Source organism: Lissotriton vulgaris, chromosome 3_1, assembly GCF_964263255.1.
Source record: "Lissotriton vulgaris chromosome 3_1, aLisVul1.2, whole genome shotgun sequence".
Classification (NCBI taxonomy): Eukaryota; Metazoa; Chordata; class Amphibia; order Caudata; family Salamandridae; genus Lissotriton; species Lissotriton vulgaris.
In genome coordinates, this window is record NC_141689.1 from 2,014,678,937 (window position 1) to 2,014,695,064 (window position 16,128).

Below are 16,128 nucleotides of genomic sequence, written 5' to 3' on the forward strand. Positions count from 1 at the left end.
AGGTCGAAAGCCAGTTTGTGAGTTCCGGAGAAGGCCGTTAGACTCCAGGAAATGGAAGAGTTTTTGATTGACTAGCCTTTCCGTGACCTTACTAAGTCCGGGGAGTAGAGAGATTGGCCTATAATTATGCCCTCTGTCCCACTCGTTTTTTTGTACCTTTAGGCCCTCTGGCTCTGTCCCACTTGTTTTCTGTGCCTTTATGCCCTCTGGCTCTGTCCCACTCCTTTTTTGTGCTTCTGTCCCACTCGTTTTTTGTGCTTTTATGCCCTCTGGCTCCGTCCCACTTGTTTTTTTGTGCCTTTCTGCCCTCTGTCCCACTCGTTTTTTGTGCCTTTCTGTCCTGTGTTCCACTCGTTTTTTTGTGACTTTATGCCCTCTGTCCCACTTGTTTTTTGTGCCTTTCTGTCCTGTGTTCCACTCGTTTTTTGTGCCTTTATGCCCTCTGTCCCACTCGTTTTTTGTGCCTTTATGCCCTCTTTCCCACTCGCTTTTTGTGCCTTTATGCCCGCTGGCTCTGTCCCACTCGTTTTTGTGCCTTTATGACCTCTGGCTCTGTTCCACTCATTTTTTGTTGCTTTATGCCCTCTGTCTCTGTCCCACTCGTTTTTTGTGTCTTTCTGCCCTCTGTCCCACTCGTTTTTTGTGCCTTTATGCCCTCTGTCCCACTCGTTTTTGTGCCTTTATGCCCTCTGTCTCTGTCCCATTTGTTTTTTGTGCCTTTATGCCCTCTGTCCCACTCGTTTTTTGTGCCTTTATGCCCTCTGTCCCACTCGTTTTTTCTGCCTTTTGGCCCCCTGTCCCACTCGTTTTTTCTGCCTTTCTGCCCTCTTGCCTTCTGTTCCGCTCGTTTACCCAGCCGCTGTGCCCCCTGCGGCCCGCCCGCCTGACTGCCCACTGTGGCCTTTCGCTTAAGTATTGCTGTTAATCAGAGCCCATTCACGGGCTCCGATTAACAGCAATACTTAAACAAAAGGCCACAGTCTACCCCGCGCTTTACTAACCAAAGCGTAGAGGCAGTTTCCAAACACAGCGCGTGTGCTAAATTACGTGCTGTGTTTGGAAACTGACTTCGGTTTTGTTAGTAAAGCGCGGGGCAGACGGTGGCATTTTGTTGTTTAAGTATTGATGTTAATCGGAGCCCGTGAAGCGGCTGATAGAACGCGAAGAGATAATTCTAGCACTTTCAGAGATGAGAGCAGGGACCGCACCTGGAAGTGATGGCCTCACTGTCTCATTTTATAAAGCATTCCAAAACCTCTTACTCCCGCATCTACTCACACTGTTTGAAGATTTATGCACCTCGGGGACGATGCCTCCGACTATGCGGGAGGCGATCGTAGTTGCCATACTTAAGCCTGGGAAACCCCCGGACGAATGCGTATAGGTCTTTATCTTTAATGAACGTGGACACAAAAATCTTCGCGAAGTTGCTAGCCAATGTCTTAGCCCCCTCGTCACCACTCTGGTGGCCCCAGAGCAGGCTGGTTTCGTACCTACCCGGAACTTAACCTATAATCTGCAGACTGTATTTGCAGCTATGCAACATACTCGCCTGGAGGTCCCTGGGATTGCGGTCTTTTTGGACATGGAAAAGGCCTTTGACTCTGTCGAATGGCCTTTTATGAGACAGGTCCTGAGCCGAATGGTAGTAGAGGGGCTCTTCCTACAACCCCTCGCGACACTATTCTCCGCTTCCACGGCCCGCATCCCGGTCGGATTGTTGGTCACCGACCCCATACAAATCAGAAGGGGTACGAGGCAGGGTTGTCCCCTATCCGGGATACTTTACGCATTGACAGTGGAACTCCTAGCCTGTGCCCCTAGGGAGTATCATGGACACAGGGGCATACGATTTCCAAATTACAGATTAATTGGGTCTACATATGCAGACGACACCCTCCTCTATATTAGAGAACCCGAGACCAACTTATCCCCGGTCCTATGAGAGGTGGTCCTGTTTGGCTCACTTTCGGGCAAACATGTCATTTGGAACAAGTCCACCATGTTTCCCCTTACCCCAGCCATGGTACGCTTTGATCCGGAATATCCTCTTCAATGGACTACGGATGCGGTGCGCTACCTGGGCATCCGGCTCCATACCGACTCAGAGGTCGTTCTGAGAGAGAATTGCTGAGTAGCCATTTCCAAGCTGAAGGATGATATTGAAAGATGGATTAGCCTCCCGTTATCATTGATGGGCAGGGTATCCCTCAAGAAAAGTATCGTTCTGCCCCGTTTTCTCTTCCTCTTCACAAACAATCCCATGGTCCTATCCAAAACATTCTTCTAACGCCTACACTCGCTGATGGTTCGCCTGGCATGGGCGGGCAAACAACCTTGTGCGGCATGGAAAATACTGACCCTACCATACTCGTTGTGAGGACTGGGCGCCCCCGATTTGGATTTATATTACAGGGCGGTCCAGGGTTCTCACGCATACTAATGGATGCATGGTCCTCCTGATATACCGCATATACTATTGTTGCTCCCATGGTCCTATCCAAAACATTCTTCTAACGCCTACACTCGCTGATGGTTCGCCTGGCATGGGCGGGCAAACAACCTTGTGCGGCATGGAAAATACTGACCCTACCATACTCGTTGTGAGGACTGGGCGCCCCCGATTTGAATTTATATTACAGGGCGGTCCAGGGTTCTCACGCATACTAATGGGTGCATGGTCCTCCTGATATACCGCATATACTATTGTTGCTGATCCCAGATCCCTATCGGCCCTGCTATTCTCGCCTCGCGATAGACCCACTGGTATATTAGACTCTCTAAACTCGGTCACTCACGCATGGCACTATCTGTTGGAAGCCCAGTCCGGTAATCCACTATATGCCCCACTGGCTCGCCTTGATTGGTGCTGGCTGGCGCCCTGCAAAGACAGGGGAGTCATCGTAGCGCTGCGGACACTGAACATGCATACAATTGGGGATCTCTTCGCTAATGGCATCGCCCGCTCCTGGGGGATGAAGCTGGGAGGGAGGGGACTCAATAGACTCTTGCACAATACCAATTTCATAGAGTGAGACACACTCTAAGGCAACTGCTTGGTGACGATATGGCAGAGCCCCCAGAAGTCACAGCCCTGACCGCTATTATTAAGGCTAAGTCGCGCACCGAGTTGGTTTCCAGGTTATATCGTACAGCGCTCTCTGACAGGGACGGTGCATACACCAAGCCACGACTGGCGTGGCAGCGGGATCTACAGGTGGAATTATCTGATGACAAATGGCTATATTGCTGCTTAAGTACTAAATGTATATCACTCAACGGACGTCATAGACTTGTCCACTTTAAGTTTTTAAACAGGGTGTACTATACACCGGAACGTTTACACCAATGTGGTCTCAGCAAGAGCCCGCAATGCGAAAGATGTGGGACATTGGTCACTGATTTCATGCATGTGGCGAGGGATTGCCGGGAATCGCCGCCTTCGGGGGAGAAGTATTCGCTGAAGTTAATCGCATTACAGATATGACGCTATCTCCAGACCCGCTTCTAACTATACTGAGCTATTCTAAGCCACTCCCTAAGGTACACAGACGTCTGGTGAACATGGCTTTCCTCTTGGCTAAGAGGTGTGTTGCCCTCGGTTGGTTACGAGGACCGACTCCTACAATGAAACAATGGTCTAGAGACATGCTGTACTGCTGCACCCAAACAGAGACTTACAGCGAGTTATTAGCACCACGTAACAGGCCCAAAAACCTCTGGTCCCTGTACATCTCCAGGAGGCCCACACAGACGACACCGGACCTTGTTGATATTACCCCCTGAGCGACACCCACTCCTTATGACTTGGGGTCTGATGCGTAGACAAATCTCCACTCTTTCCCGCCCTCATTGTGACCGTTGCCCTCTTCCACACCCCCTGCGGTGAGGGGAGACGAAAATGACGCAGGATTTATCCTAGCTCCATAGTTGGACCGCTTGAGTGACTGTGATGCTAGTCACTATCAACCTTTCATTTGCAATGTATAATCGCAATGTGTACCTATGAACCGATTGCATGTTGATGAGGTGTCTGGGACCGATGCCAATGTCTTTATATTGCTGTATTGTTTGGTTTTTATTTGGCTCTTTCTGCTGTGAAAATACCAAGAAACATATTTAAAACATTTTTTTTTAAAAAGATGACGCTGATCTTAGGAAATTCTTGCTAGAACCAAGAACACCGCGTCATAAACGTTTTATATATGCCGATATCTATGCTGCTTATATTGAAGCATGGAAGATTACGCAAGCAGAGACTGCTGAAAGAATATAAGAAATTGATCGTATTAATTTAGAGAAAACTCTCTCTCTGGTTGACAATGGGTTAACAACTCTGTCGTCCAGGATATATTCATTGGACAGCATAGTGTCTTCTGCCATAGACATCATGGAACAGGACTTGATCATGTTGCAACATGGTCAGTCGCAATTACGTTCTATCATGCTATTAGGCTGGACGTTACAAAACCTACATTCAGGTTATGTGCCTTGGCGTTTAATCAATACAACGTCACTGTTTTCAGAATTTAATCTCACTGATAAACAGATCAAATTGGCACAAAGGGCAGCAGACTATACGTTGCTGAGCATTGAAAAACTGGAAAGATTGCCATTTACAGTCGCCAAAAAGCCAGCCACTTAATGGATTATATATGGAACAATCACTCTGCCTGTTACAATTTTCCATTTTCAGTAATGACTAAAACAAATACCTGAAGGCACATATGAAAAGTTGGGTAAAGAATACATCAAGACATCCTGGGAATTACCGTACACACACAGATGTTGGAGTGGGGGGAAGAGAAATGTTTCTTAGTGGTAAAAACTGTGAAATCGCACTAGGTGGTTCTCTCCTTTGTCAGGGTATTAATCTACACGGGGCCTGCGATGGTTCCTCTACCAACTTATCCTGCCACCTGCAAGGTTCACCAGCTGCAGTGATTGATCCAATTTTTGGACAACTTTCCAATGGAAGTTACCTCATGTTGAATGATCACAGCTGCTGTGGCATGTTGCCAGGTTTACCCAATCCAGTAACTGTGTCAGCCAGGGTCACTTGCCGTATGCAAGTATTGTTTCCAAAGATCAAGTCAGACAGGGAGTTGCCATTATGGCCTTTACTGAACATCTCTTCTATAGGAATTGATACTTTATGCAGAATGAAAGCCATTCTTTTGCAAAAAACTGTGCCACTGACCTCAGCCAAAGAGACCTATGATCTGTAAGTCGCAAGGACTTCTGCCGAGATACATGCCCTATTAACTACACACGGCCCTGTACATTATCAGAAATGTTAAGTCGTATCTTAAACATGTCTGATACAAGCTGTATTGTACATGTACTTAAGACCGTATTTTCTGGACTGTTAGCACCTTTAGAAGCAGTCCTAGGAATATTTCCAAACTTTGTGCACTCAGTGTTTGGCGGACTACCTCTCATTTTGGGACTCGCTGCAAGGATACTATTTTTGCTCCTACTGCTGCAATATGGCAAGCCAATTCACAAGCTACACCCAGTTCTCCATGGAGACAACTCTACTGGCGAAGTGTTGTGAGCGCATCATCCAAATTTTGGGATTAACTCGTTTACGAGAATTAAATACTACATGGTTTCTGTCATTCAGACCAATATGGCAAGATTGCATCTTACCTGTTCTACACTGCCTGCTATGCGGAGAAGAATGCGTGCTAGACATCTGTCTAACACTCCAATCAGTCATGCCAACGGATGTTGATACTTTGCTTGACCCGGTAACGGCCCATGCGCAGTGTTGTCCCCAGCGGCTTCCAATTCTGATGACGGCATTCATTGAGATCTCACAGACACAAAATGCTAACGGTGAGGTACGAGAGGAAACAGGCACACAGTTATCATCCACTACGAACATTGCTAATGCGACCAATGCTGACGTCGCTGCTTCACATCTATGTGCTGTTGATCTTCTAAACGAGGTAATCCAACTTTCACCCACAATGGTAGATTACTTTTTTACAGACTTAGAAGATTTGATGTTTTCTCCCAACAATAACACTGGCTTTTGATTTGGCACACAGTGTTCTGAGAGACTTTGAATGTGACCTTCATTTTTCAAAACAAAGTTCTAACTTTGGGAATCTTTTTCCTATGATTATTTTTTTTCAAAACTTTTACTTTTACCCTTTTTTGGCAAAAAGTAATCTGCTTAAAATAGAATTCTTTGAAAAAACTTCCCAAGCTGGAGAAACTAGTAAATCTACTTCCAAGTGGGGAAAAGTGTAAATAAGTCACAAGTTTACTGGGGAGATATTACTGTTGGCCAAACGACAGGTCCTGTACTGTGATGCTGGAATACAGCCATGGTCAAAAAGATGTACATCGGACTACAGACTATCCTGTGGGTACGGGGGAGAGCCAAAGGAACTTAAGCCATAGCTAGAAGGAACTGGAGAATGCAGCTGGAAAAACTACTAATACAACTTGCCCACCACACTACTCAAGTAAGCAGCCTCCATAGTGTCTTCTGCCATAGACATCATGGAACAGGACTTGGTCATGTTGCAACATGGTCAGTCGCAATTACGTTCTATCATGCTATTAGGCTGGACGTTACAAAACCTACATTCAGGTTATGTGCCTTGGCGTTTAATCAATACGTCACTGTTTTGAGAATTCAATCTCACTGATAAACATATCAAATTGGCACAAAGGGGAGCAGACTATACGTTGCTGAGCATTGAAAAACTGGAAAGATTGCCATTTACAGTTGCCAAAAAGCCAGCCACTTAATAGATTATATATGGAACAATCACTCTGCCTGTTACAATTTTCCATTTTCAGTAATGACTAAAACATATACCTGAAGGCACAAATGAAAGGTTGGGTAAAGAATACATCAAGACATCCTGGGAATTACCGTACACACACAGATGTTGGAGTGGGGGGAAGAGAAATGTTTCTTAGTGGTAAAAACTGTGAAAACGCACTAGGTGGTTCTCTCCTTTGTCAGGGTATTAATCTACACGGGGCCTGCGATGGTTCCTCTACCAACTTATCCTGCAACCTGCAAGGTTCACCAGCTGCGGTGATTGATCCAATTTTTGGACAACTTTCCAATGGAAGTTACCTCATGTTGAATGATCACAGCTGCTGTGGCATGTTGCCAGGTTTACCCAATCTAGTAACTGTGTCAGCCAGGGTCACTTGCCGTATGCAAGTATTGTTTCCAAAGACCAAGTCAGACAGGGAGTTGCCGTTATGGCCTTTACTGAACATCTCTTCTATACTAATTGATACTTTAAGCAGAATGAAAGCCATTCTTTTGCAAAAAACTGTGCCACTGACCTCGGCCAAAGAGACCTATGATCTGCAAGTCGCAAGGACTTCTGCCGAGATACATGCCCTATTAACTACACACGGCCCTGTACATTATCAGAAATGTTAAGTCGTATCTTAAACATGTCTGATACAAGCTGTATTGTACATGTACTTAAGACCGTATTTTCTGGACTGTTAGCACCTTTAGAAGCAGTCCTAGGAATATTTCCAAACTTTGTGCACTCAGTGTTTGGCGGACTACCTCTCATTTTGGGACTCGCTGCAAGGATACTATTTTTGCTCCTACTGCTGCAATATGGCAAGCCAATTCACAAGCGACACCCAGTTCTCCATGGAGACAACTCTACTGGCGATGAAGTGTCATGAGCGCATCATCCAAATTTTGGGATTAACTGGTTTACGAGAATTAAATACTACATGGTTTCTGTCATTCAGACCAATATGGCAAGATTGCATCTTACCTGTTCTACACTGCCTGCTATGCGGAGAAGAATGCGTGCTAGACATCTGTCTAACACTCCCATCAGTCATGCCAACGGATGTTGATACTTTGCTTGACCCGGTAACGGCCCATGCGCAGTGTTGTCCCCAGCGGCTTCCAATTCTGATGACGGCATTCATTGAGATCTCTCAGACGCAAAATGCTGACGGTGAGGTACGAGAGGAAACAGGCACACAGTTATCATCCACTACGAACATTGCTAATGCGATCAATGCTGACGTCGCTGCTTCACATCCATGTGCTGTTGATCTTCTAAACGAGGTAATCCAACTTTCACCCACAATGGTAGATTACTTTTTTACAGACTTAGAATATGCGATGTTTTCTCCCAACAATAACACTGGCTTTTGATTTGGCACACAGTGTTCTGAGTGACTTTGAATGTGATCTTCATTTTTCAAAACAAAGCTCTAAATTTGGGAATCTTTTTCCTATGATTCTTTTTTTTTAAAATTTTTACTTTTACCCTTTTTTGGCACAAAGTAGTCTGCTTAAAATAGAACTATTCATAGAGAACAAGAATTCTTTGAAAAAACTTCCAGTGACAATATTTGACCTTGTCCACATACACAAACAGTTTTATGTAATCTGACATGAAATGGTTTCGGTCTTTTTTCTTCTGTATTTATGAGCCATTTCATGAATGTATATTTTCATAATTTATTCAGACAGCATTTACAAATGTCAACATACATGCTTAGAATGAAACATTGCTATTAATGTGAACAGCACAAATGCGCTTTTGTGTACAACCAGTACCATGGCATTTTTATGTGTTTTGGGTGGGTTTTTACACATTATATTTAGATATGTTTTACGTGTTTAGAACTTAGTAATGTCGTACATAAGAAAGTGGAGTGGGTGTTGTATGGCATTTTAGATTCCGAATGAATTTTCCCCGATTCATGCCCTTATATAGGCATATAAATCAAGCCCTTATTTAAGCATAACCCATGCTACCCAAATACAGGCATGGCTACTTCCATCCGTTCATCAAACGTCACAACGATTTCTTGGAAAACCAGACTCTTAAGCAGAAGGGACTTCCCCTAGCCTGGATATTGATTTCTCCAAGAAACTCATTATTATGCATGAACAACTATTCCTTAGGGGTTCATCCATGACCTTCATATGCCCGACTATACATCAAAGTTGGCATTCCTAAACACCTTCAAGGTATAAATATACCTTTACTTGCTATAGCAAAGCACGGTGTGGTGGGTGCAGTTCGACGACCTACTTGCCCAACGCAGCTCGCTACAGCAAGTGCCGAAGGAAGCCGACTCTCCAGCTGACGCACTGGCAAGAAGCTCTCCTCCTCTGCCGAGAATCCAGCTCCAGTCTTTCTGACTCCCCTTGCAGGGTGTTGGGAAGTCGAGTCCCGAGACAGAGATACCAACCTCCTTCATTCTAAGGTATGGAGCGGATTAGAACCTAGAGAAACCTTTGGCAAATCTTGGCAGAACTAAAACTTAAGCTAAACAATACTTACTTCTTCCCTCGTACTAGACCTAAGTTAGGTACATTGGGGTAGGCGTATTTTAGATGCACCAGTTGAGTATTTTAGCCTGTGTTATTTATGTATGTATTTTTATATGGCTTAGAAACCATACAATGCTATTACAGTATTATTTTATAATACTATTCTCGCTGTATGTAAAGATTGTAGCAGTTCACCTCTCTTGCATGGGAAAGAAGACTGTTCAATAAAACTTTTATTGAAAACGCCAGTCTCACTATTTCTCTGCAACTCTGTAGAAACGAAGCATGCACAATTGACTGAGTAAAATAGTTATCTATTGTTTCTACGACTCTGAAGATATTTTCCAGTCCTAGGGAAACAAAGTTGTCATGTTTATGCTGTTGTCAGAAACTAATCCCTTCTTGTGTATTCGAGAACGTTTCTAGTGACCTCTGAGCTAGCCGGCACTCAAAATTAAGTTTAGTATATTCGATAGAGACCTACTGACCTAAGACCTATGTCATATCTATAGGATATATTTTTCCAATGCGAAGATCCTATTGGGAATATAGGAACTACACTACAGGCACTGATGAGGTGGCAGACGGTGATGCTGTCAGCTTTGAGAAGTGTGTAGGAAGGAAAGAAATTAGAGGCATTTTCAGAATCAATTACAGTAACAAACCACAAGTCTGCATTTTTGGCGGGTTTTTCATCATATCTGTTTTTGTCTTCCATCAGGGAGGATTCTGACAGTTTTGCCAGTGTAGCAATTGTAGGCACGTCTGCTTTTTTGATGAGTGAAATGTTTTTCTGTAGTAAGACTCCTCTACTCAAGATGTAAAGATGTAAGTTTCCAGGCAGAGTTTTTTGTCTTTTGAAGGTGTATCAGGTAGGGCGTAAGTAATTTCATTTGACCAAGCAGACACAAACAAGGAAAAGGATAAAATAAAGGGCCACAAGTACAAAACACCCTTTTTGCGATTTCCTTTTAACAAATCTTTGCGATTCGCTATTAGGAAATCGCAAACAGCTATGTACTACAGTGTGTTTAACACTGTTTGAGATTCCCAGTGGGTCACAATTGACCTACCTCATTAATTTTTATGAGGTAGGTCGCAATTGGTGACCCATTAGGAATTGCTAAAAAATACAGGGATGGTGGCGTGCTGTGGACAGCAGACCACAATGTCTCTGATTGCTTTTAAAGAAAGTAAAGCTTTTTTTAAAGGCAACCTGTTTTCCTTGAAGGAAAACAGGATGCATTTAATAAAGAAAATGAAAAGCTTTCTTTTCATTTTTTAAGGGTAGGCAGTGGTCCATGGACCACTGCTTACTCATAAAAAGCATTTTCACAACCGTTCACAAAAGGAAGGGGTCCCTTCCATTATAGGAATGGGTTACCACCAGTATTCTAATGGGGGTGAAATGCAAATGTTTTGTGACCACATTTTGGTTGTAAAACATTTGTACATTCAACTGCGAATTGCTATTAGGAAGAGACGCCCTTAACAGTCCCCCTTCCAAATACGAAATCACCAACCCATTTTGCAATTCGGGGATAGGTTACCGAATCGCAAAATAGGGTTTGTACATAAGAAAATGCTTTTTTGGGTTGCAAATGACCAGATTCTGGGAATTGGGTTTTTTTGCGACCCAAAAAAAAGAAGCTACGTACATGTGACCGTAGGTCTCGTTGTGACCATGGGGGTGGAGCTCTTGAACGGAGGACTAAAATAAGAAACAGAAATAGGAAATTGTTACCCAAATCAAGTCTTTGGTAATCCTCAGAGCAAGGATCAAGATGATCCCATCCTTTAACTTATATGCAGTAGAAACCTGGAAGTTATGGACGCCTCTGAGTGGAGCTCAAAGCTTCTTAACCTCATTGGCTAGAGTTTGGGTCCCACAACGTCCTCAACAGAGCATAACAATATGATTAAATAAGTGTTTAATGTCACAGCTATGCACCATTGCTACCTACTGAGGATTTTTATTTTTTTTAGTTTATCTTATATAGCGCACGGCTACCCCAACGGGGTGTCCCGGCGCTTGCATTGGGAACCCGTCCTGGCTTTTCCCTGTGAGATAACCCGTACTGAGCATCCCCAAGGTGAAAGCCAGGCATCCCGCCGCAAGGGGCCGTAGTGGAGATTAAGCAAGCTATTGCCCAGAGTTGCAGAGTGTGAACCCGTGATTCGAGTAGGCACCGAAGTGAGAATTATCGAGTCCGTGGACACTTGGGCTCAGACCCTGCGACGTCGGGAATTGAACCCTGGTCCCGGGTCTGACCTCAGCTTCCGGGTATGCCTCCTCTAACCATTGAGCCCCACTTCTCCACGAGGATTCTCAAACTAATGACCAGGAATAATTTTTGCATCTGATTCAATGAAGTTTCAAAGCTGGAGAAACTAGTACATCTACTTCCAAGTGGGGAAATGTGTAAATTAGTCACAAGTTTACTGGGGTGATATTACTGTTGGCCAAACGACAGGTCCTGTACTGTGATGCTGGAATACAGCCATGGTCAAAAAGGTGAACATCGGCCTACAGACTATCCTGTGGGTACAGGGGAGAGCCAAAGGAACTTAAGCCATAGCTAGAAGGAACTGGAGAATGCAGCTGGAAAAACTACTAATACAACTTGCCCACCACACTACTCAAGTAAGCAGCCTCCATGAAGAAAGTGGATCTGTATACAAATGTCCCTCACAAGAGTTGTATGATTAGTAGCGTCCCATCACTGTGATCATCAACCAACTTTATATTGCCATAGTCTTATTATATTGGGCGAAAAATAATAAAATATGCATATGAAAGAATATTGCTGATTCAGTTCAACAAGTGTTCCTTAGGCAGATGCTTTCATCCAGAGTTCACAGCCACACTTCCAGTAGAAATCTGCTCAGCTTTTCAAGTGAAAGCCCAGTTACTTGACAAAAAACATTACTCTAGTGTTGATGGTATAAATCAACACCGATTCAGTTGTATTGATGGATAGTAGGCTTTCAAAATCTTTAACTTTCAAGGTCTGTCCTCTGTGTATAGCTACCAATTTGTCATAAACAGTGCAATCTTATAGATTATATTTTGTGCTTTAAGACAGGACGAGTCAGTCGAGCTTGCCTTTGCATGCTGAACAGTATTTTAAAATTGAAGATACGTCTTCACTAAGATGAAGGTACTTAATAGACCAAGTATTGTGGATATATGGATACTTTTACCTAGTATGAGATCGGACAGCATTAAAATACAGGATATAAAAATGAGATGCTCAAGTATATTAAAAAAAAAACTCTTTCCTTTCATTTTGGTTTAGTGTGAACAAAGCTGCCAATTTTAGCCCATAACCTAAAAAAGGATGAAGGGCGGTTACTGTCAATATCATTGAAGAGTCCAGCACAGGTAATTCACATCTATACTGCAACCTTGTAAAGCAGGAACAAATAAATCTTCTGAACCCCAAAGATAGAGAGAGTTCCATTCGGTTAGATACTATTCGGGCAACATGACTGTGGAGAGTAAATTGAGTTAGAAAGGTTTAGGATTAGTTGTTAGGTAACACTTGCGTGATATTAGCAAGTTTTTAACCCTTTCTTTTTCTGTTTCACGTTTTTACTAACAATTATAATGGAAGAATGTGCCGCACTAAGTCACTTCTGTAAGAGAGTGTTGTTATTCACTTCACCTTGGTAATTCACAGTACAGTTCAATTTCAGTCTTCTCAGATCGTTACTCCAGGTCTATCATTTATGAATTTTATGCTTGCATATCAAGAGTATACTGAACTAGTGCGTTTAAACTCTAGATGACAATTGTTGTTTATATATTTTTTTACTTTAGAACCCACTGGTAAAGAGAATTCTGAAGAAGGCATTTGCCGAAATGCGTTGGTATTCCTCAAATCACTACCAGTGTTTTGCACATAAGGCTCTAATTTCATATCAAATTGTGTTTTGACAACACAGATTGTGATAAATGTAATACACTGTTTGACCATCTATCATATACACGTTTGTGTATTTTATCTGAACATGAATATAAACTTCTTTCAGGTGACATTATATTCTGTATTAATATGTGGTTCTAACCAGTGCAATATATGTTGTATTGTATATGTATTTATGCTTTGAAGCAAATTATGTATAAATGGAATTTATTTATATATATATATATATATATATATATATATATATAGATTTTCTATCTATAAAAAAATACAAAAATATCAATAAAATCAAAAATATTTTTCAAAGTTATTTGTTATAATGTGCATTATGTTGGTGTTGTGTGTCAAGAGTTTGCATGCTACTCCATAGATAATCAGCACTGAGCCTGGTGCTAAAGCTTATTCAAAACTGTCCTCTGTGGACCACAGACTGTTGGCTTTCAGCATGTTGGTAGTCTATCCAGCTATAATCATAAGAATTCTAGCCTAAAATATTATTCAAGGGAAGACATATTGTAAAGCTCTTCACAGAGGACTGCTGAATAAATGAATAAACAATCTATTTCTGAAATATCCAGTATCATTTACCCTGCTCTTGAAGGCCCTTCTGCCATGGCATGTCAAATGAAATTACTTCTATTATAGTCTTAGTAATATTTAATAATGTAGGAGGCTAGTTTAGTATGTGGTGCCCCCTTAATTAGACGAAGCCCCTTGAACTAATCCAGGTAACCCTTATGGTGATTTTAGGGGTCTTGAATAACCATAGAAAGCTCTCAAATTGGTAGCTGTGTAGGGCAGCCTTCAGGTTTATCCTAAAGGAGTGTTAAGCAGCTTGTTTTATCAGTTTAATCATGTAGAGTAGGTTAAAAGAAAAAAACACACAGTGTATATATAAAAATATGTCAATTTATTACCTAACAATCACCAACACATTGGTATATCTCCTAACCGGAGATATCAACACAAATACACAATACTTCAATTGCATTCAGGTAAGTAGCTCAAAATACAGCGGTCTCCAGGGGGTGGCCAAACCATATACTAAAAAAGGGCAATGCGAACTGCGACCGAAGTCGGGCCCTGGATTCAGAGGAGCTGGGAACAAACGGAACCACCCAAGGTAAGTACCCAGGAACCCCACAGAGACTGTGTTTTGAGTGGAAACACAGCTGCGTGCCCAATAGAAGTCAACGGGAAAGTTGCGTTGCAGTTTTTAAAGAAGAAGGACCCTTCCAAGTGGAACCCAAAGAAAAACCTGTGAAGCCAGAAGTTTGGAGAGTCACCCCACCTGCGGATACCCCAGGAACCAGGATACCTAAACCAGGGAAGCCGGGTGCATAGGTACAAAGAGACATCGGAAACCGCTGTAGACCCTAATGGAGGACTTTAAAGAAGATGCCGCTGGAAAGGACTGTGCAAGAGTCCGGTGGAATCGAAGGGTGGATTATTGCAGTGGAGAACCTGTAAGCAGAGGAGACAGAGTCTATGCCACTTAGAGGTAAACTAGAGGCAGGGAAGACTAATGCCCTTGTCGCTGTAGCTGTGACGACTAGGCGATGCTGAGGAAGATCCACATACACCACATTCATACACTTGGAACAACTCCAAAAAGGGTACACTTACAGGTTATGCTACTTAATGGTCCTTGGAGACAACTATAAGAAGGGTAAATGTACCAAATAATATTCATCATGAGGCCAATTTGTACAACTGAATGTTTGAACCATACATTGGCAGCAGTTGCGGCCCCTCGTGGGAGTGCTGCGGGGCAGTGGGGTGGAGCGGGGGAGGGGCAGGGGGGGTAGTAAGGCCGAATGGAGTTCAGTTAATAAATAAATAAAACAAATTTAATTGCGAGCGATGCAATGCAGCGCACGCAATGAAATTAATTTTATTTATGTATTTATTATCTGAACTCCATTCGGACTTATGATGGAGTTTACAATCTCCCACCCGGCCCCTCCCCGCCCCGCAGCACTCCCACGAGGAGCCACCACTGATTGGCAGCGGTACAACAGGAACAATGCTGAAGGGATGTGGGGAGGATTTTGAGAGTTAAGACTGATATTTTATAGTTCTCCAAATTTGGATCTTTTATATATTTCCATACTTGAATCATCCCCTGTCGTCAGATCTAGATAGAGCTATTATCAAGTAGAAGACTAACAAAGGAATTGATGGTTTGAGGCGAATAGGCTTACTCACCTCCTCTTTTTCTTTTGGGGCTTTCTTCCTGTATTGCATATATTCTTTTTGCAGTTCTTCTAAATCAGTTAAAAACTGTGTTGCAATCTTGAGTGAGGATTTTTTTTCCTCGAGTTGGGCATATTCTTTTTGCAGTTGCTTTAATTGATGCTGAGTCCTGCAAAAGGTCAAATGGGATTATGCGTCATTCAACTTGCTGGCCAGCGACAAAACTGTACATATTTCTTCCTATGCATATCTACAGGTGTCTTAGAGAAACAATATTAAATTATGTTCATTTTATCTTTTTAACACTCCTTCATTTGTCTGTTTTTCTTCGTATAAAAAAATGTGCTTTTTGCGTCAATACAGGATCCTCCAAGGATTAAAAAGAAAATCACAAACAATTGTGGATTTTGGTATGAAGCTGTCAGAATTTCGTGCATTGCTATGAAAATATATTACATTACTATTCATTTAAAGGTCCAATTAAGATTATCTAGACCGAAACTCACAGATATTGTGAAACCTGCCTTTTCAAGTGAGCACTTCCATATTAAGTGTGAGGGGGCTCTCAATAAAGTGCGATCAACCAAGGAAGAGCACTTACCCAACTCCCTATGACATCACATACCAATATGTGGGTGAACCATTTATTCATTCACAAATCAGGACTATCACCATTGTGCTCATGCACAACCAGCCCCTATC

At 42.7% G+C, this 16,128-nt stretch overlaps 1 protein-coding gene across 2 annotated transcripts in view; it reads right to left on the minus strand.

The window, feature by feature from the left end:
• The window catches only part of CENPU (centromere protein U), a 740,965-nt gene that overhangs the window by 38,725 nt on the left and 686,112 nt on the right, over positions 1-16,128 (minus strand). For both annotated transcript variants that reach the window (XM_086962486.1, XM_086962485.1), the window contains one exon: positions 15,439-15,595. In XM_086962486.1, coding sequence (XP_086818612.1) covers positions 15,439-15,595 — 157 coding nt within the window. The remainder of the gene's footprint in view (positions 1-15,438; positions 15,596-16,128) is intronic.